This window comes from Galeopterus variegatus, unplaced genomic scaffold, assembly GCF_000696425.1.
Source record: "Galeopterus variegatus unplaced genomic scaffold, G_variegatus-3.0.2 Scaffold3657, whole genome shotgun sequence".
NCBI classification, from domain to species: Eukaryota; Metazoa; Chordata; class Mammalia; order Dermoptera; family Cynocephalidae; genus Galeopterus; species Galeopterus variegatus.
In genome coordinates, this window is record NW_007729768.1 from 3,369 (window position 1) to 26,827 (window position 23,459).

The window sequence follows — 23,459 nt, forward strand, 5'->3', positions numbered from 1 at the left end:
ACTTCCAAGAACAAAAGCCAAAACTTGTGCCCCTTCTTAACATAATCAGAGTGAATGTTCTTAACCTCACTCTATAGCATCACAAGCAGCAGGGGACGGTTCAAGTTTATCACTCTGATCTCTAACGTTATATTCCACACTGCAGCCACCAAAGGTAAATCACATAACTTGGTTTTATAAATATAGCCTTGAGATGGGATCTTGAATACTCTTTCTTATTCATCCACTTTAGCTGCCTTCTGAGTTAAAAAAAAAATCCCATAAGAACTGAAAAAAATAATAAGAAAATACTCTGAAAACGAGTACTTATTGGGAGGACAAAAAAAAATTGATTTTGTGAGTTAAAGTGCAGGTGAAGAGCAGATACTTCTTCCATAAAAACTGCATGAGCTCTTAAGTATCATCAGGGGTGCTTTAAAGAAAAATATCTTGGAAACTCCTCCCTAGTGCCACTTAAAGAATGCATTTCCCAATTCGTTTCTGATTGACCAAGAAAGAGATAAAGCACATTAACTTCAGTACCAACTATGAGGACGCCACACTACCAAAAATGTCATTTGGTCACCTGAATGAAGACATACTTTTCATACATGACTTTCTCATGGAATTCCTATGTTATGAGTAGATAGAATCACTAGGAAGAGACAAAACTGAGAACCCCAGTTAAGAAAGGACTGATAACATCACTATCTCTTCAGCAGAGGAAATTAAGAGGCACTGCACATATATATTGGACATGCTCTCTAAGGACTGCAGAAAACGCCCATGAGATTAAATATGCACGCATATGCATGCACACACGCACACACACGAAGGCAGGACCATGGATGTCACTGAAATAGATTAAACAATGAGTGACAGAGTATTGACAGCGTTCTGGCCACTGGATGCTGCTTGGCTGGGAAAAGATGTCAAAAACACAATCGTTTAAAACCTAAATATAAAGATAGCCAAAACGGTCTTTGAAAAGCAAGAAAAAACTGTCAGAAAAGAAAAACTGAAGCTAAACGATATATTTGGTCTTATTTTTAAAAGATCAAGGTATTTAAAAAAAAGTTAAACATGGCTTCTCTGTTGGATAAGAAAAATTAAAAATCTCTTTATATGTTAAGAAGGTAATTCTTCAGCAAGTCAATTATTATGAGTTTGTTCCATAAAGCCTATAATAAATGGGCCTTTTGGAACAGATGAGGAAATGGGAATTGTCTGGGATAATGACATGGGACTATTCAGCCTCAACACTTAACATTTATGCCTATAGAAAGATGTTAAGTAGGACCAGTTAGATCAAGAATCCAACTTCTCCAGATCAGGGACTCTGACATTCCTTCTTCTCTTGCAACAGAGCAATAAGCCAACCCAGAGTAGTCCTGGGAGAATCCAAGCAAATTCACTGTGCTCCTGTCTCTTTCTAATCAGCACCATGGCAAGCACCAAGTGGTTTCCCATTTCCCTCTAGCTGGAAGGCCCGGATATTAACTTCCAAATATTAAGGGAGAAGGTGCTGGGGGTGGGAGAGAATATTACCAAAAACTTAATCACAAGTTCTCAAAAATCAAGCTGGCCGGTTACCTAAGTTGATTAGAGTGAAGCCTTGTAACACCAAGGTCAAGGGTTTGGATGCCCATACTGGCCAACACCCCCCCTCAAAAAAAGAAAGAAAAATCTCTGTTTTTTTATACCTATCTCCAACATGTTTGTTGAAACCTAATACATTTCCTTATCCTCCACGAGAGCATAGGCTTCTTTTTTCTCTGTATAGAGCTGTATGTGTGCACCTAGTGGAGTGGACATAGCAGGCAACCAGTAAATTTTTACCTGGCATAAAAAGACCCACAATAGATTTTTCTGAATATTGAATTATTAAAGCAGTAACCTTCCATCCTACAGAATGATTGCTACAACTTTTCAGCATAAATGAATTTCTATCTTCCATGGGAGTATACAATAGAATAAAATAAGTTTGATTTATTTAGAATAAATAGATATCCTCAGTGGGTTCCTAATATACAGAAAGTGGAACTTTGTTAAGTAAGAAATAATTGTATGTCCTATTTCATTTAATATTAGTATTAAAATATTTTAAAGACAGTTAACCCAAATAAAAATTCCAAAGAATGATCAGAAATCAGGGCTGGCCAGTTAGCTCAATTGGTTAGAGCATGGTGCTGATAATACCAAGGTCCAGGATTTGATCCCTGTACTAGCCAGCCACCAAAAAAACCAAAACCAAACCAAAAAAAAGAGTGATCAAAAATTTTAAGTTGGCATTTTGAAGTAGAGAAAGATATTAATGTTTAACAACAGAAGGAAATCAACCTATACAGAGATCATGTCCAAAAATTAGTTTATGCAGTTATTAATAAATAAATGTGTATGTGTATAAAATTTGCTATTATCTTATTTTAAATAAAAAATTAGAACATTTTTGTAATGTTCATATTTCAAAAATGCTAAATATAGCCTTAGCAAAGAGATGCCTGAGATAAGTATAATGCATTTTTATCATCCTGAAAACATTTATTCCCTGGAAAAAAATCACATACAGAAGCAAAATGTATCAAGCAAGGTGAAAGATAAACTATTATCCCTTCAAAAATCAAACTGCATTTTTGCTGACAAGGCAAAAGACTTACTGAAATACACACAAGGTGGCATGCACTTATAGAGACGGGTTTTCTTCAATGACTAAGAAATATAAAACATATCAAAACTTCTCCCACTCTTGGGCCGGCCCGGTGGCACACTGCTACAGTGCGCCACTTGGGAGCATGGCGGCGCTCCCGCCGAGGGTTCGGATCCCACATGCAGACCGGTTCCCGCTCACTGGCTGAGCGAGGTGTGGGCGCAGCACCGAGGGTTGCGATCCCGTTGCCGGTCCCGGTCCGGTACGGGCGCAACACTGAGGGTTGCGATCCGTTGCCAGACACGAAAAAAAGACAAAAAGGAGAAAAAAAAAAAAACTTCTCCCACTGTATGAATTCACATCACTCGGGGGCATTCCAGAGACAGAGCATATCTGCCTTCAGAGCCAGCTGGCAAACTCCTCAAAAGCAGACCCCCTGTTATATGTTGAATTGTGTGCCCCAAAATGATATGTTCAAGTCCTAATCAGTGGTACCTGTGAATGTGACTTTATTGGGAGATAGGGTCTTGGCATATGTAATCAAGTTAAGATGAGGTCATTAAGGTGATCCCTAACCCAATGACTGGTGTCCTTATAAGATGAGGGAAATTGGGGCACAGAGACACAGAAGGAAGACAGCCTTGTGAAAAGGTGGGAGTGATGCTGCCACAAGCCACAGGACACCTGGCGCTACCAAAAGCTGGAAGAGACAGGTGAGGATCTCACACTAGAGGACTTGGAGGGAGCATGTCCCTGCCTATACCCTGATTTCAGACTTCTAGGCTCCAGAATTGTATGAGAATAAATTTCTGTTGTTTTAAGCCACCCAGTTTGTGGCACTTTGTTACCGCAGCCCTAGGAAACTAATACATCCTCTTAATCATCACATTGAAAAGATATAAAGGAGGAAAGAAACAGGGTAACCAATAGGAATAATGTTTAGATTGATTTGGGCTGTTAATCCTCTCTTAAAGGATAAACAGGGCAGTGGATTCAAAAATTTTCACAAAGGTTCTCTCTCCTTGAGGGTCTGGTGTCTAATAAGGGCATGTCCCTTTCTATATCCCATCTAGGAAAATACTTCATTTTCTGGAGAAATACTCCTGCCCCAAGTGGGAAGGGAGATATTAAAATAACATATAAACAGTTTAATAATATAATTAAACACACACTTTAAACTGGAGAATTGTATGTCATTTGTCAACACAACACAGAAATTAAAACTTAAAAGATAGATAATTTGACATAACTAATACACTCTTCCAGGTAAGAATAACTTATCTCCCTCTGGGTATAATCCTATGATAGAATTAAAATACTTCATCCAGTCAAAGCCTCAAACTGCACTTGTATACCTGGGCAAGGTAGAAAAACACATTGAAAATAGAGTTCTCCAACACATGCAGGAGTCTAGAAAGTTTATCTGTTTAAATAAATGTAGTCAATTCAACCTTCAGAGGAATAAATGCACCAGCATAAAACTAATTGTGACATTATTAACATATACTAATTAAATATAAGTTGTACTCCCTGGTATTTAGGAAAAAAGGTGTGCTAATTCAAAATCTTATCTTAAGCTCAACAGTGCAGCAGAAAGAATATTTTTTAACCAAAAATGTCTTTCATAAACTGTGAGAAGGACCATAATTAGATCAAAAACTGACAAAATATATTCTCAGAAAGAAGCTGAAATTGAATTGTGTAGAAGAAAAGAACTAAAACTCCAGGCCATCTTAGGCACCCCAGGAAAATTCTAACATATTTCAATATAACTGCCATCATCTATTAATTTTAGAAAATTATTACAGTGTCACAAGTATGGATTATTCACAAATACAATTTTTTAATGAGCCCTGCTGGGTAAACCTGTCATCTTTAACTCAGGCTAACTTGGGGAAACCTGCTTTTTCCAGATGGCATCAAGGACAGCAGACACTTAATATGAGACACTAAACTCCAAGTCATACGGTATTTATCTTCACATGGAGTACAAGAGCTATTAGCCTCTGAGCCCACTTTGATCCATTTCTGGTTTTTTTGTTTGTTTGTTTTTTCGTCTTTTTTGTGACCGGTAAGGGGATCGCAACCCTTGGCTTGGTGTCGCCCGCACTGCGCTCAGCCAGTGAGTGCACCGGCCATCCCTATACAGGATCCGAGCCCGCAGCGGGAGCGCCGCTGCGCTTCCAAGCACCGCACTCTCTCGAGTGCGCCACGGGGCCGGCCCATTTCTTAAGCCAACATTCTACTATGGAATTCTAAAATGTCATGTTTTATCTGTCAGCAGACCACCGGTGTTACCTGAAAGTGTGCAAAAGAGTCTGCTGCAAACCTATGTGAACCACCCTCCCTGCTGTAGAGTAGACAAAATATAAAATGACAGTACATCCTTTGTCTTTACTGCATCAAACATATGGCTAATTTAGTGCCCAAAAGCTTACCTATGTTCCAGGTTAGTTTAAGAAACTCTGCACTACAGGTCTCTTGATATTTTGCACCTCCAGCCAGGAACTGTTCACCTGCCAAAGTGCTGATTAATTACATGACCATGAGTCATACTTCTAGTCTTCTTGGTTGTTAATGTGCAGCTGTGCCCCAAGTTTCTTTTGCATGCTCAAAGCCAATGTCTTGGAAAATACAATTTGGCATGAATTTCTCAGTCTTAGTAGATAAAGAGAATGCCTATCTCCAAATAGCAGAATATGCTAACCCAAAGATATTACTAAGAGAGAATAACCCAGCATTACCAACCAGAGCAACATTATTAAAATATAGTCCACATTAAAACTTCCAAGAGAATCTGGTGGGGAAGCTCAATTTCTCTATTTAAACTTAGTGTTCTCCATCCAGCCTGAATACTGAAATTATCTAAGACACTCTTTTAAAATGTTGATGCTAGATCCCACCCCATACCAACTTAATCCAAATCACTGGGAGAGGTACTCAGACACTGGGATTTTTAAAAAACTCCCCAAGGTAATTCTAATGGTCAACCGTAGTTGAGACACACTGATATATACCAGGGGTTGGCAAACTTGTTCCATAAACGGCCATATCCTAAGTGTTTCAGGCTTTGTGGGCCATTTAGTCTCTTTTCTGCTGCTGTCACATAAAAGTAGCCACAGACTATGTAAATGAACGAGTGTGGCAGTGTTCCAATATAGCTTTACTTACGAACACTGAGATTTGAATCTTATATAACTTTTACATGTCACAAAATATTATTCTTTTGATTTTTTTCAATCATTTACAAATGTAAAAAACATTCTTAGTTTACAGCTCAAACAAAAATAGATAGAGGGCAGGCCAGAATTGGCCAGGCCATGGTTTACTGACCCCTGCTCTACTGTGGACTGAACATACTTCTACTTCACCTTTTCTCAAAAACATTTGCTCGATGCTCACTCAATCAGTCCTAGAAAAGATCCCCTTCAAAGCATGGATACCTTCAGATTCAGATTGGTCCAGGCCATATGAGGCAGCTGTATTAACACGGCTAATGGATGGAACCACAGTTCTCTCAGAGGATGCCTCAGAAGCAGGAAAGGCTGGGGAAATGCTGGGCGTCTCCACCATTATTCCATAAGGTGTCACTGGAGAGTCCAAAACTGGTGTGAACTCTTCATTTGGCCTTGTGACTGTGTCCGTCAGGTCTGCCAAACACAAGATTTAGGATGAGACCCATAAGATGATCATTATGGAAAATATAAACACGTACTTTCACTTTTTAGGCAAGCAATGACCAACGAAGCCAATGTCTTACACACAGTAAGTTTGGCATTTAGATCAGCTCTCCTTTCACACAATGCATCAATCCAGCAACCCAAACACTTTTCTTCCAGGAAAATATTGTTTCAAAGCAAAACTTTGTTTTAAATTTTAATTTCCCATTTATTCTATTGACAATATTATGAATGTTGCAGAATTTTATATAATGTATTATTGAAGGCAAAAGATTTAACAAAAATGTGTTAAAATATATGCTAAAGACTACTTGAGAAAAGCCTAGTGTCCTTCTCAAAATCAAAGAGTAAGAGCCTAAATCTGTGTCTGAAATAGGCTCAATTTCAAAGTAACCAAATATGCCCTAGGTATTCCCAAATACAAAGACTCTAGAACTATAGTCACTTAAAAACTTGGTTGGTCAGAATCCCTTGAAGCAATTTTTTAAATGTAGATTCTCATGCTTTCCACACATCCCAATTCTCTGAATCAGAATCTCTTTGGCCTTGAAGCCTGAGAAACTGTATTTTTAAAAGCTCCCAGAGTTCGGATCCACAGGGTCTCTTGTACATTTCTGGTGGGAGTATAAATTGGTGCAACCACTTTGGAAAATAGTTAGGTATTGGCTCCTAAAGTCAATCATTCATATGGCCCAGCAATTCCACTTGTAGATATATACCCGAGAGAAACTCCTGCACATGTACAATCAAGAACATTTACAAGAGTATCTATGGCTGCAATGTTCATAATGGCCAAACCTGGAAATGACCCAAATGCCAATCACCAGCAGAGTGAATAAAAACTGGATAAATGCACTGTGATGTATTTGCATAATGGAATAGTATACAGCAGTCAAAACAAAAGAATTACAATTAAGCAAATCTCAGCCATAGAATATTAAGTAAAAAATGTAAGTCCCAAAAGGGCTATCTACAGTACAATACCATTTTTATAAAGATAAAAACAACTAAAAATATAAATATAAATATATTTAAAATTAAATATATAAATATAAAATGCATACTTTTAGAAATATAGACTTAATAAAACTAAAAGAAAAGGAAATCAAGGAAATTATGAACACGAGATTCAGGATGACGGTTACCAAGTCAGGGGAGGAAGGGGCTGAAGTGGAAATCATCATGGAAACTCAAGCAGGTTATTGACAAGGCCCTTGTTTTGCTGGGGGTGGGAGGTGGTGAGTGGAGGCAGGATTAGAAGGTATTTATTACATTGTTAAAGATAACTCACGGGCCGGCCCGGTGGCGCACTGCTACAGTGCGCCACTTGGGAGCGCAGCGGCGCTCCCGCCGAGGGTTCGGATCCCACATGCAGACCGGTTCCCGCTCACTGGCTGAGCGAGGTGTGGGAGCAACACCGAGGGTTGCGATCCGTTGCCGGACACGAAAAAAGACAAAAAAGGAAAAAAAAAAAAAAAAAAAGATAACTCAGTAAATAAATAAAAGCGGGCCTTACTTGGACCAATGATGAGATAGAGACATGAGGTCCAAAAATAATAAAATTTTTAAATTCCCAGGTGATTCTAATAATCAGCCAAATTTGAAAATTTCACTGTTCTTAACAGATCAGAGAATTTGAGGGCCTACTACATAGAAAGCACTTGTTAGACATTATTTCAAATCCTTAAAATAACTTATAAGGCAGGTTGGCATTATTTAGAGATGAACAAACCCAGGCTTACAGAAGTTAAGAAACTTGCCTGAGGCCACAGCACTAGTGAGGACCAAAGTTACGAATCATCCAGATCCTTGCTGTCTGGACTTTGCCCCTCTGGCTCCTAGCAGCAGAGGTGCCAAACATGGAAAGCATTCTCAGGAGGTCTGAGACTCAGAGGTTACAGGACCCAGAGAGGAACGAGCAGGAGATTTTACTTGGGAACTAACCCCTTGTCCTGTCAGGCTGCGCCACACCTGTCCCAACCAGAGAGCATCTGCCTGCCTTTGCAGGGAGGTGTGCGTGTCTATGCAGGTGGCAGAGCCAGCTGCCTCACTCATTCTGTTCCTCACAGAAAAGATTCATCCCCCAAACAGAGTCCAGCTCCACACATTACAGACCTTCCACAGCAGCAGGAGTAACTTCGAAAGACAAAGAGACGGCTAAAGCTGAAACTGTCGTGGCCAGAGGCTCCCGCCTTCTCGACAGCTGAGTACCACCAGGAACATCAGACATGGGAAAGGGGGACTCCTCTCTTCCTTCAGTCTCACCATTGTCTCTGGTGACCTCAAGGGTAGCAACCTGCTCTTGTGTCATCAAGGATAAAGTGGCTTCTGGGTCTTGAACCGCTGTTGTCATCTCTTGAGTGGCGATGTCTTAAAAGGGGGGAAACATTTTAAAATAGACCAAATCCTTCTATTTTAAAAACTCGCTGTATAATTAATAAATCAGGGGGGGAAAAGGCAGATAGCTATTTCAGGGATTGTGAAGGCAAAGGGAGAATTCAGAAATATAAGGCCAGTAAATAAATATTTTCACTGTTGGTGCTTTCGGGAGTTGTGAATCAATTTAAGACAGAGATAAAGAAGTTAATGTAAAAAATTAGAATAAAACCCAAAACAAAGTAGAAAGATCAACAGCTGAACTACTTTCAGGCACATCTGAATACCAACATAATCAGTTTGTTAAGAAACAAATTATATAGAACTAAATTACACTCAAAAACTCTCAGAAGCATTTGCGTATATTAATTTTCACATTTGCATTTCTGAAGGGTAAAAGTGTTAGTGCTTTAAATAAAACAATGCTAATTACAATAACTAATGTTTACTGAGTTTCTATTATGTGCCCTACACACACAATACTAAGTGCATGGTGTGCATTATCTTATTTTGTCCTCCCATATGTACTAAGGGGAGGTAGGTGCTAATACCATACCATAGACGTAGTATTTCATGGTGGTCAGGAATGCAGGCTCTAGAGCCAATTTGCCCAGGTCTGAATTCTTACTCAGTCACTTACTTGCTGTGGGACCATGAATAAATTATATAACATCTCTGGGCCTTGAGTTTCCTCGGCTATAAAATGGGGGTGATAACAGTACCTATCTCACAGAGTTACTACAAAGATTAAATTAGATAATACATGTAAAACACTTAGTCTATGCCCGGTACTTGGTAAATATTCAATAAATATCAGCTATTATTACCCCATTTTACAGAACAACTTAGGTTTAGAGACACTGAGGAACCTGTCTAAAGTTTCACAGCCAGTGCTTTTAACCGCTGTGCTGAATATGCCCAAGGAACAACTTGGAGTGGCCTCTCTAGAAGATTTGCATTTGCTTTTAGATAAGAAAAGGGAATGAAATAGACCTATATGGTATGATGTGTGAATAAGTGAATGTTGTTAGAGAAAGAAAAGTGAGAATCAGAAATAGTAATGGAAATTTTAAAAATAACATTCAAAATTTCCCAACTTCTTTCATTCTTCCTACTTCCTGTGGAGAAAAATTTCTATATAATAATTATTATAGATTATTTTTAAAACCTGATCTTCAATTGAACCAGCAGAAGAACTAGCTGAACCAGAGGACTGACTATAATCTCAGAGTATTAATCTGTTAGTAATAGCCAAAAACACCAAGAAATCATCGCATATCCTGAAGAAGATAATGTCCTAAGTGGTTCCTGGGTCCTAAAATGATTGGCATTTGAGTTGTTTACTTCAGAAAAAAATACTTATGTTCACCCAAAAATGGATAGGAAAACTTTTTGGCTATTCTATAACTACTATTGTCAATAATCATAATCTTTCACATTTTTTTGAACTCTATGAAACAAAAACAAATTAAAACAAAAGGAATGACTTGACTGTTCCTCTCTCTACAAAGAACATTTAGAAGCTATTTGATTAATTTGGGCAAGGCAGGCAATCAAGCTGAATAATTGCAGTCTAAATGGTTCTCTATCTTCATTTACTCACCCATTGAACAGATATTTATTGAGCACTTCCTATATGCCATGCATTGTACTATGTGTTCAAAATTTTTAAAAGTCACCTGTTAAGAGATTGTAGTTTATGAAGCAATTATGACTAAGAAGAATATTCAATAATCAAAGTAATCAATAATTACCAAATCCATTTTACACTTTAAGCTACATTAATAGAAGCTAATGCAAGGCTAGTAAATAAGAATCATGGATTCAGGGCCGGCCAGTTAGCTTAGGTTGGTTAGAGCATGCTGCTGATAACACCAAGGTCCAAGGTTCAATCCCTATACTGGCCAACCACCAAAAAATATATATAAAAAAAAAGAAAGGAGGGAAGGAAGGAACGATTTCAATTGCGCAATGAATAATCTGTGATTATAGGACTTAATGCTCCAGAAATATAAGTGCTATGAAGAATTGAAGTAAACTTCTTGCTCAGCCATATTTATTATTATGATGGTCAGGTGGACCCAACTCTCTTAATGTCATTGAAAAACCAACTTGCAAAACATTTTCTAGAAGCTTCTATGAAAATTTACAGCATACTAGGTCTTTCAGACTTTAAAAACATGAATTAGGCATGTGAAATCCAATTTTTATCATTTATCAAATGATCTTTTATCATTTCAATTTAATCTCACTGACACTTTACAAAATGTATAATTTGATATTTGATATTTTCCATTAATTGGGCTGTTTGGCTGAAGTAACACATTGTACATGTTCCAAAACAATTAGAAATGAGCATGTACATCTTATACTAAGCTTTTCCTTCCCAATGGTGTTATCTGACCAACTACATAAAATATAAGCCTTGTCAGCTTTACTATTCACAGATGCAAAGGCCAAGAGAAAGTAGAAAATGTCGAATCAAGCTAGCGGGTGATTTATCGTTTTATTCTCCTTATTTCTAGATGGCTTCTTTTTTGGGAAAACAAAGTCAGAGAGCCCATATGGTTAATACTATAAGATAAATATTTATCTTTTATTTTTTCCTTTTTGTCTTTTTTTTACTGGCCGGTAACGGGATCGCAACCCTCGGTGTTGCGCCCGCGCCGCACTCAGCCAGTGAGCGGGAACCGGTCACCACATGGGATCCGAACCCTCGGCGGGAGCGCCCAAGCGGCGCACTCTCCAGTGCGCCACCGGGCCGGCCCGATAAATATTTATCTTAAACTTTTTTGTAAGAAACATCAGGGATGTGGTTACAATTTACAACAATGTGTAACATACCCTACATTGTTTATGATACCACTTAAACATATAGCTAATTCTTTCACATTTTCTTGTGTACTTATACATTTTCATAATAAAATGTTTGAAAAACATTAGATTATATCAGGGTTTCTCAACTTCAATGCTATTAATATATTGGCTCAAATAATTCTTTGCTGCTGTCTATGTATTGTAGGCTGTCCCATGTATTGCAGGACGTTTAGCAGTATCCTTGACCTCTGCCCGCTAGTGCCAGTAATACCCCTCAGTTGTAACAACTAAAAATGTCTTCAAACATTGCTAAATGTCCCCTGAAGAAGGGAGGGAGCAAAACTGTCCCTGGTTGAAGATTACTGGTCTATATGCAAGGGTTATATTTGGATGTAATTTTTATACAAAATCTGACTTATTTGTATACTTTTGCTTTTCACTGAAACTTAAATAACCTATTTCTAAATTGCTTTTTTTAAAAAAACAAAAACATAAAACCAAACTGAAAGATTCCAAATTAAACAGAGCTAGTTTTTCTTTCTTTTCTTTTTACTTTCTTTTACCTTTCGGTGCATTTCCCAACAGTTGATATGCCTCAGACTCATATTCTGAGATGGAAACAGTAGTCTCTAAGAAAAACATAGCGTCATTTTCCTTGGTGGATTCCGTGTAGTCTCCCATACTTTGGAACAGGTTCACAGCAGAAACTTCCATATCCTCTATCAGACTTGTGGGAGTAAAGGAACTTTGATCAGTGAAGGCAGGTGATCTCTCATCCCCATGCACTAGCAGCAGAGATGTCCCCATGTGTGTTTCTCCTTCAGGCAGCCCCAGGGCCACCTCTGTAGCCTCTGTCATGGGTTGGCCTCCTTCGATAACATCGTAGTGGCTTACTTGTGCTGTCTGAGACGTCTCCATTCTCACCTGAGTCTCCGCATTGTCTCCATGCTTTGAGGTCCTTATCTGGCTTACACCCTCTAATTTGGTGTCATCCCACTCATCACTGAAGATAGAGGGAGCTGGAACAGCTGTGCTGACACTCTCTGTGACTTCTGGGGCTCTCAGCAGGCTGTCAGTTTCTGCCTCAACACTCAGAGTGTACTCGGAAGTTATGAGCAAATGCCTGGTGGCAGTAGCCTGGGTGCTATCAGCTGTCATCTCAGAAGGCTTTTCCCTATCAGGCGTGAGGCTTCCAGGCTCAGTGCCTGCTGTGGACTCTGCACCAGGAGAAGAAGTTGTCCGATGGTCTGTGTCTGCTCTAAATTTCCCAGTCCTCGGATTAATGGTAAATATTTCTTTAGTATTCACGTAGGATGAAGGTGAATGCTTCAAACTAACTCCTTCCTGACTTTCAGTTGCAAATGACTGATTATCCACATACTTCAGAGAACCTGGTGTCACATCTGTGGTCTCTTTTGCAGTGGGCTGAATGCTGGTACTGCTAAAGGGTTCCTCTTTTTCATCAATCTTCAGAGAAGCAGTTGCAGTGATAGCAATAGTTAACATGGTCTTGGAAAGTCTGCTTTCAGGAGACATTCTCCCTGGCTGGCTGGAACTAAACCCTTCTTCACCTGCTAGGACCACTGGTTCAGTAGCAGTGTAATCACTGGGGTTATTAGGCTGCATGAGCCCAGCTCCTTTAGGATGGGTTTCTTTGTTAATCGAGAATACTTTATTTAATGACGTTGCTGATGGTCGTGCTGACACTATCATTGGATCTTCAGAGACCACAAGGTGGGGAGTCTGCTTTGAAGTAATGGAGCTGTTTTCTAGGTCACCTGTGTTCATCCTCTCAGACTGCCCTTTTGCCGCATGAACATGAGCTATCTCCCTCCTTTCCGTTTTGGGGAAGGCCAGACATTGTGTGGCAAAGTTGAGAAGTAGAAGGCTACAGAAAGCCAGACAAATGTGCAATACAATTGGTCTGCTCATAGTGGAAGAGAAATGCGTGCATAAACTAGCAGAGTTGACAATTCCAGTAACTGAGTCCTGCAGGAAAATAAAGCATATCAAACTGTCATATACACATATTTTGTAAATAAGTCCCTTTAAGTTAACTATAAGTAAAATCATCTCCTTGACTTCACACACAAAGATGATGGGTAGAAGAGGACTGTTCTATTTCTTTGTACCTTTGAGACATGAATAACCCAGTTCATTTTTCCCTGCTGAATTTTGCAGCTGATTTAACTTGAAGCTCCCTAGAAAAAGGTACACATAGATCAAATATTAAGTTCATTGTTTCTTAAACACCTACTTGAAATAAACTACCCTTGAAGTTACATTTGCAATAGTCTCTCCAAATTCCTCTATTAATCATGTAGTGAAATAACTGCAGAAATAGCAACGTGTTCAGGATATAGAAAGTAAATCTTACATATTCATTCAAAGAATTAAGTGCTTTTTCAATGTTGCCATGGTTTGTGTCCCCCAAAATTCATATGTTGAAACCTAATCACCAATGTGATGGTATTAGGGGAGCCTTTGGGAAGTCACAGGATTATAGTGCCCTCATAAAAGAGATCCTAGAGAGCTTCCTCATCCCTTCCACCATGTAAAGGCACAGTGAAAAGGAGTTCTTCTATGAACCAGAACGCAGGCCCTAGCTAAACACCAAATCTGTTGGCACCTTGGTCTTGGACTTCCTGGCCTCCAGAACTGTGAAAAATAAATACTTGTTGTTTATAAGCTACCCAGTTTATGGAATTTTGTTATCACAGCTCAAATAGACTAAGACAAGTGTGTTTTAAAACTTATTAATATCATCATAAAATATTGAATACCAGTTACTTTCAAGAGCTTAAAGAAATAAAGAAATGATTTTCAATTCAACTATCTTTAAAATGCATAAATCAGGCTGGCCGGTTATCTCAGTTGGTTAGAGCACAGTCTTTTAACACCAAGATCACCAGTTTGGATCCCCATACCAGCCAGCAACAAAAAAACCAAACAAACAAACAAAATGTTTAAATAATTTTTTATTCTCTGCAACTATAAAATTTATAGGTAAAACCTTCATGTTTCAAAACTTAAGGATTCAAAAATGTATAAGAATTAAGCAATGCAAATAAATTTTTCTTTTTTATTTTGGCTGCTGGTCGGTATAGGAATGAAACCCTGGACCTTGGTGTTATCAGCAACACTCTCTAACCAACTGAGCTAATCAGCCAGCCCTTAATAAGTATATTTTTTAAACAAACCAAAACAAATTTTAAAATTAGCAAGCTTTACTGAATGCCCATTATTGCTCACATTCTCATCACGACTACTATTTTTCCTCTAAATTTAAGGATTTTAGTTCTTTTCATTCATTTTTCTAGAGTTATTTCTTTTCCCATCATCAGAAATTCCTCAGAAATGCTGTTGATTTTTTAGAAAATTAAAACTAGGAATTGAAATTCTAATATAAAGACTTGTCTTTATAAACTTTATACACTTTTTTCTTCTTTCTCATCTAATCCTTAAACTATCTAGGTTAAGCATATGATATGCACATGTGAAATATAGAAATTTACATTTTCATAGTGTCTTCTTCCCTTAAGGATTTCAAACCTTCCACATTATCCCACTTATTCTTATAGGTCCTTTTAAGACAGAAAAAAAGATCAAGTCCTCAGGGCATGATCTAGATGGCTGAGGTCATTAAAAGGCTGAACTTTTCCACATAAGACAAAAGGTATCCACAGATTGGACACTGAGACCTCCTGCCAACCACTAGCCCCACATGAGTGAGCCATCTTGGAAGCAAATCCTCTAGCCCCAGTCAGGACTTCAGCTGACTGCAGCCCAGACTGACATCTTGACTGCACCTTCTTGAGAGACCTCGAGCCAGAACTCCCAGCTAAACTTTTCCTAAATTCCTGATGCAAAGAAATGCTAAAAAATAATATTTGTCATTGCTTCAGGCTAAGTTTTGGGGTACTTCGTTACATAGGAATCTTGAATCCACAGAACTTTGGGGAAAGACAGGAATGGAATGGTGTCATGAGGTATCACGGTGCCATGTACAGAAAAGGAACAGCATATCAGGGATCATAAATTTAGCAGTAGAAGAAAATCGAAGCCAGAGGATATTAGGAGAAACAGAATCCTCAGAGATAGTGAGAGGGATGCTAAGTTTCTGCATATGTAGGATGGGGGGTTAAAAGAATTTTATTTAGATATTTAATTACATAGATGTGGCTAGCATGGTTTTAAAAGGAGAGAATGTGGAAAAGATACTTAAGAAAGAGAGAATAGCATGTGCCAAGGCATGTGAACATTCTGGACATCAGTGACCGCTTCACTTTTAGATGAGCCAGAAAGCATCCTGGTTCATAGCCAGGTAACAGATCACTGTATTTGGCCTGTTGCCTTTATTTTCCTACCTTAAACAAAAACATATGAGAGCTGTGAAGCAAGACGGTTCACAGTCAATGAAATGATACCTTTGTATTTCAGCACAGACAAGTTGAAGTATGAAACTGTATCTATAGAGTCAAAGAGATATGAAAGCGTAAAAATCTCTGATTCATTTCTAATTTGTTCAGATAGCTGTCCCTTCCTAAATAAATACTATCCCCATTCAGTGAAATCTTACTAAGCATCCCAGAAAATGGAAAGTGTGGCCTAAAATGTTAGTCTACATGATCCCATGCTTCTGGATAAATATCTGAAAAACCCAGTCTATCACAAATGGTAATAGAGTTTAGAGGGGCATGTCCTGGCATCAGAAAAATGATTCCTGAATGCTAGCTTCATTGTTGTTAAAACTTGCTATGTGATACTGGGCAACTGGCCTCAGTTTCTCCTTTGACTAAAGGAGAAGTTAAACAAAATAATATTTGAAAACCCTTCTACCTCCATGATTCTATTTTCATATATCATCTGTATGACATAAAATAAAAATACAAATATTTCCATAATTACACAATTTTGCCATCAAGTAGACAAGGCACCCAGATAATTAAATGGATGTTTCACATTGTATTTATATGTCCTGGAGTCATGTGGGCTGAGAGGAAACTTTTATGAACAAATCAGATTGCGGGGAGAGGTGACAGAGAATAAAAATTTAATACAGCCCCAAATGGCTTTCCAAAACAGAATTTTCCTTTAAGTTTTTTTTTTTTTTTTTTCCATCTACATTTTGAGGTTTAGAATTTTTGTGTAAAGGGAATTCTGCCACTGCTCTAAAAGGCTTTCCTTCTGTGATTGTCAGTCACGTGCTTTTTAAATCCAATTACAACAGAAAGAGGGGTGAACTGCAAGCCTTTTCTATGTCTGTGAATTGAGGCCATATGCTCCCTCTCCCCATTATTCAACGTGATGCCTGAACTTTAAAAGAAGGAGAAAAGACAGCTTGTAGGAACAGCAGCAGGGAACACATCTGCAACTCAGATAAACCGGTAGATGACCTTCAAGTTCCAGGTCTTTTTCCATCTTTCAAAGCTTTGTACACACGGCCACTCCATGAGTTTGTCATCCCACAATGGGAGCTGCATGACATTAGAGAATAAATAAGAAAAGACTGACCACGGTCAATTCAATGACAATATTCCTAAACGTTAATAACCATCTGCTACCGTATTTTGAAGCCTATCGGCCTTTTCCTTTTTCCTCAACACTATATCCCCTACCTGGCAAAGTGCCTGGCACAGAGAAAATGCTCAGTAAATATTGGCTGAAGATATGGATGAATATCTACAGCCCACTTTGCTGGAGGTGGAGGGAGGGGAGATCTCATTGCTTACTAGAATTCTGTGTCTTGATTATCTTAAATTAACTCAGTCATAAGAATATTTAACAAACAAACAGAAAGATCATTTCTCTTTTCCTCATAGGGTGTCTTTGGATGCTGCTTTCTTTTCCCTATATCCATCAATGCAAATTAATTTAGATAAATAAACTAACCAAATTCCTCACTGATAGTGCCTATTAGTTCAAACAGCTGAAAGAGCATCTCTTTCACAGCACGTCAGTAGCACTTTGTCCATCATTCGCTATCAAGGTACCCTAATGGCTCTGCAGCTTAATTTAGATAAATAAACTAACCAAATTCCTCACTGATAGTGCCTATTAGTTCAAACAGCTTAAAGAGCATCTCTTTCACAGCACGTCAGTAGCACTTCGTCCATCATTCGCTATCAAGGTACCCTAATGGCTCTGCAGTCCTCTGAACAATTTACCACATTTCTGTCACCGGTGGGCAGATAAGCTGTTCTGTCAAGCATTATCTTTCACAATCTTAAACAGAAATAGTCCAGAATCTGTTTCTTTGTCAAGTCTAGGCATATTCAAGTTTCAAAGACAAATGAAAGACAACATAAAAAATACAGACTTAGCCATCTTGTTAGACTTAATCATCAGATTTTTTTAAACATAGGTTAACATTTTTACAACTAAAATGATTACTGCTATCTCAGTGTGTAACTAAAATGAAGATACAAAAGGGAAACCAGCATGTTAAAACATTCTTTTCAGTGACAAACCTACTATCTCCAAAGTAAATTGAGTTTTGTGTATAATATATAAGGAACATGAGCAATGTCCTGAGAGTACCAAGACATGGGAAAGCTGCAGAGTGTGACAGTGCACTGGTGACAATCTGCCTTATATTTTCCTTTTCTCATAATAAACATAAATACTGTCAATAGCTGGTGTGGGATGGGGGAAGAAAGCTACCTAATCTTAGACTGCCATTATCTACTGGAAGTTATTTTGATGCCACCTCAAGCACAACCATCTTCTATGTCTAAACTTTGGTGTCATCTTGAACTCTTCTCACCTTTGTATTTTAGATTCACAACTTCTGTGGATCCTTCTTTAATAATCTCTCTTGGAGTTGTCCCTTCTGGTCACCTCACTGTATTGTTATTATTTTAATTGCCTCTTAATTGGTGAGCCTGTCCAGACTCTCTCCTCTCCCATCCATTTTATACAATCCAGGTGGCTTATTCTTCAGAATAAAAATGATGATAATCAATCAAAAATGGCTACCATTTGAAGAATGCTATGGGCCAACTGTTGTAGGTGAAAATGATCTTATTTAATCCTTACAACAACCTAATGAGTTGGGTACTACCATAATCCCCAATTTTTTGGATGAGAAAACTACAGGCTTACAGAGGATGATTAACTTGCCTAAGTGACAGTGTCTGTTTTTGAGCTTTTGGATTCTGTCAGATTTCAGGGTCCCTGCCTTTGCACAGCACTCTCTGCCCTCCCAAAACATGTCCTATAACATCCCCAAACACACAATAGCCAAACTCCGTATCTATATACCCCACAGCACCATGCCCAGTGCAAACACCATCACAGTCAGATATATTGCTGTCTTATGTACCACACTCAATTTCAGGCTCCTAGGTTTTGCTCACGCTACTACCCTGGCCACAACACTCCCTTCTTCTTCCCCGGCCCCCCAAGGTAAGTCCCATTTACTAACTACTGTCACAAAAATGCCTGGCCCATTCTCCTCCCACCCTTCCCCCAGCTTCTCTAGCACAAATTGTCATGTCCTTAAGTCTTGTCGCCTCAAATAAGATTATGTTTCTTGCACACAAAACTGGCCTTTAAGCTTTGTTTGCCATATAATTACTAATAATGGCAGGCACATAGAGGAGGTATTCAATAAATATTTGCTGGTGCAAAGTGAATATAAATAACCACTGAAGAATGAAGAAAAGAATGTTCATGGTCTCTATTTTGTATCATAACACTTTCAATGACATCTCATGATCTATCCACATCTAACTGCATGTTTTGCTCAGCACCTAGCCAATTTAGCTACTTATTTAATGTGTCATTTTAATAATAGTAGTAACTTCTGTATTCTCATTTCTGCTATATTTTAGGTTTTCAGAGTTTACTTCACACACACAAAAAAATAGATCAATTGTTACAGGTAACAAGTCTCAAAGCTTCAGGTTAACTTGATTCCCAATTACATCTCACCTTTTAAAATCCAATTAGTGATTCTTTGATGAGGGAAAAATTAAACTGAAACTCTGCCCCTACTTTGTTTGTGTCTTAATAATCTTCCCATTTTGTGCTTTTCCTATCCTCAATGACTCATTCATCATTGTCTTACCTTTTCTTTACTTAATCCTTAAGGCTATCATGGCCAATACTATTTCATTCGTCTAAAGCTGAGCTTATCAAGACACTGCCCCTATTAACATAGCTGTGGCTCACAGCATTAAGGTACCACATTTCTGATTCACTGTTCTACTGACAACTGTCACTAGTCTGTCATATTGGCTTTAAGATCTGGGCCACAGCCATTCTTCACCATAAATTAAATAGCTGGAATGACAGATGATCTTTCCAGCAGCATGTCCCATCACAGTAGAAGGAAGGAGAATGGAGTAACCACAAAGAAAAGCACGGTCCCCCAGGAAAAAAGCAGCCCCAGTGATGACAGTGAAGAGGATAAGTAGTCTGGGGTCAAGACGGTTACTCTGGAAACTACCAGCAAAGCGCTTTACCATGCGGGAAGACGACAACTAAGTTCTACACACTGAGCCCACAAGCTTTAGTCCCGACAGTTTAGCAGTGTGGACAGATGAAGACGTTTGTACTTATCAACCATAGTGGATCATCCCATTCCTGGTAAAAGAAGCTGGACTTGAAGATTTAAAAACAGGCTTCAAGTTCCAGCTCTACCTTAGACAAATCATTGAAACTCAGTTTCCTTGTTGCAAAATAGAGATAATAATGCTCATTCTATTTTCTTCAAAGGATGGAGGACAGACAAAAAAGTGATAATAGACATGAAAGCGGTTTAAAAAAAAATTAAGTATCATGCAACTTAAGACATATCAGTGTGATATTGACATGAATTCCCCTCAAACTATAGAAATCTGACAGTTGGAAGCAGCCATAACATCAGTTGCAGATGGAATATCCTTCTTTCCCCTAGATATTTCCATGGAGCTTCCTCTTTCAGCTTTTCGTGTAGACAAAGTGACCCAGGAGTCTTCTGCTGTTTGCAGATCCCTGTCCCGGTCAATCTTGATCAACAAGTTCATGTCCCTCCATCAGACAGTTCTTTTCACAGACCCAATTTGACACTTCATTTTTGTTCTTTGTGGTTCCCAAATCTCATTTGCGTGGCAAGATTTCTAAGTACTAATTGGCATTTAAAGGGGAGCCGAAACTAGATTCAGATAGTTGTCTTACAATCACCAAATAAACACAATATGGAAAAATAAGATTGAGCTCACATCTTAATTAGGTAATAAGTTTTCATTTCACAGAAGTTACACCCAGGTTCCCTCTGAACAGCTAGTTTCTCTATGTAAGAATACACAAAATTTAATTAGCAAAAATACAATTCCATACACAACTTTTCAGGCAAACATCTACTGAATAAAGAGTGAAATACACCTTTAGTTGAAGAGTTGCAATTTTCCATAACAAATAAGCCCATCTTCCTCATTTTGATTTATATTTATATTTAGCATCAAGCCATTTCTGTAATACCAAATCATGATTTTGAAAAGGTCTAGCAGGAAGTGCCAGAATATACGGTAAGAAGCCTCCCGTGAAAACAAAGACAAATCCACATCTCCCTAATTGGCCCTGTTGCTGCAGCTACCTTCGACCTGGTGAGCCTTGGGGGTTTTATGAATAAACGCAATTAGTACCAAGTCTGCTCCATAAGAGCTTGGTTCATTATGATGACAAATGTAATAAACTCCACTTTGTTCATAAAATTGAGTCAGACTACCCTTAAATGCCTACTGTGTGTAAAAAAAGCAATGTTCTGATACTGTTTACCCTCACCCGGTTTTGAGATTCCTTCTGTAGATGCGACAGTGGGATTCTGCTGGCAAGTGTACACAAGTCAGTCAGTAACTCTGTAGATGCTTGGATTCAAGGAGACTCCCTGGAGCTCACAGCATCACTTGTGACCAAGGAAATACACAGAAAGGTGGGGAAGCATGCAAATTCTAACCACACATTTTGCTCCTTGGAAAAGAGATCCTTCAGAGGTCTATGGATGGTTTTGTGAGCCATTCCTCACCCCGCCTTCAGTGTCAAACTAAAACTTCCAAAGAAAGAAGGCAGACGCTTTAAAGCAGCCCTCTCTCCTCTCTTTCACATCACTTTTGCACTGAAATTAGGTGCTAAGAGCCAGGAAGATCTTCGGAATCAGCTTGGAAAGGCAAGGATTTCTCCTCTTTGAGAACCCCAAACTGTTGAAGGTCCTCTGTTTTGTTTGCCCGCGGTTACGTCCTCGCTAGCCAGGGCTCTCCCTGTTTGGAATCTACACAGATTGGGTTTTGTCAGGGACCAGAACACACATGCGACATCTGGGCACCTCCGGGCAGCACCTCCCAACCATTCTAGAGTCTCAAGCAGAGCCTCGCCTCCTCCAAGTCTCACCCGCAGGCCCTTCTAATTAAGTGACCTTTCCAAGGAGCATCCCACAGCCGTGTCCTGCGGAGGCCAGTCAGGGGCTGAACAAGGAGGCTCCATGACATCCCTGCGCTAAACGCTCAACTGTTTGTTTCCTGCAAAGTAGCAGAACATATTTCAGTGTCCACAATCGCTCCGCGATTGCTGGGCTCGGAGTGGCATCGGGGACATTGCGATCGATGGTTCGAAAGGAGTAAACCACAGTCTTGGGGAACTTCTCTCTCACCGCTGTGAGACTGCGAGGGGGGAGAGAGAGAGAGAGAAAGAAAGAAAAGCCCACACAAAAGCAGTCAGCCCTGCAAGCTCTGCCAGCACAAAGGCCGGCTCGCTGGTGCGGAGCCGGGAGGCTGGGCTGGAGCTCGGAGTGCGGCGAGTCCTCCCAGGCCTGCGCGTCGCGCCTAGCGCGCCCGGAGCTGCCCCCCGCGCACCCCGCTACCGGGCACCGCGTTCCGGCGGGGGCGCAGGACGCACGCCTGGAGCTCCCCGAGCTGAACCCGCGCCGCCCCAGGCTCCAGCCATGTCCCTGTCCCAGCGCCACGTCCGCAGCCGCAGCCTCCCGAGTGGCTGGAGCCAGGCCCGTCCTCACCTGTGCGCCTTCAGCCGAGCAGCGCGCGGAGGAGAGAGGCGGCGCCGGCGCTCGGCATCTCCACGGCAGCCCCTGCAGCGGCGGCGGCTCCCTCCGCTGTCTGGGACGCCAGGGGAGGGCGCTTCGCTTTGTTGCTTATTCATAAGGCCGCGGCTACGGCTGGGGATTGGGCGGCGGGTAGGTGTGCCCGCCCCGGCTCTGCTGGCACTGACACACGATGCCGTCGCCCCACGCCCCATGGCGCCCACTTCTCCGCCTCCCCTCCCTCGCCGGGGCGGCAACTGCTCCGATCCCGGCGCCGCCAGGGACCCCTGCGGAGACCCTCTGTCCTGTTGCCTATGTTTGCAGCCTGGGCTGCCGGGGCACCTCCTCCTCCGTACCTACGAAGGAGAGACAAGGGCACCTTTTCTGCAAGAAGAGCCTTAATTTCTCTGGTCCTTGGTTAAGGCAAAGGGCGCAAGTCGGAGACAGCAAGGTCTTCCTTGTGGAAACTGTGTACAGCTTGGCAGTGCCCTTAAGTAGGATCCTTAAAGTAGCTCTACACGAAATGTTCCCTTCTCAGTCACTTAGAGAAGTTGAAAATAAGTGCTAATAATAAGTACAGTTTATTGAGCCCTTACTCTTGCCAGGCACAGCGCTAGGTGCATCATTTTTTACCTGCTTAATATGCACAATGGAAAGGTAGATATTGTAATCCCCATTTACCAGGGGAGGAAGCTGAGGTTAAGGGACGTGTAACTTGTCCGAGGTCTTATGGCTGGTGTGGTCACCGAATTCATGACCTCCTTTCTTGAGTCTCTCAAGGACTCAGTTTCCCTTGTCTATTACTCCTAATTGTCGGTGGGAAAGGGTGCCAGGAATCCAAAGGCCCGTGCTAGAGCAACCTCCACAGCACTTTAAGTTTGCAAATCACTGCTCACATACTTGTCTCTTGCCCTTATTAACTCCCTTCTTTATAATAGCTGTCTGA

The 23,459-nt window shown here is 40.1% G+C and overlaps 1 protein-coding gene across 1 annotated transcript; it reads right to left on the reverse strand.

The window, feature by feature from the left end:
- Nucleotides 1-6,069: 6,069 nt before the first annotated feature.
- Nucleotides 6,070-22,574, reverse strand: LOC103601269 (chromosome unknown open reading frame, human C14orf37; the record flags this gene model as incomplete). The annotated part of the gene is made up of 4 exons (XM_008585660.1): nucleotides 22,490-22,574; nucleotides 12,063-13,488; nucleotides 8,422-8,676; nucleotides 6,070-6,276 (listed from the first exon to the last, which is right to left on the reverse strand). Coding segments are annotated over exons 2-4 (1,831 nt in total), but the record flags the coding sequence as incomplete, so codon positions are not given.
- Between the last annotated feature and the right edge of the window lie 885 nt (nucleotides 22,575-23,459).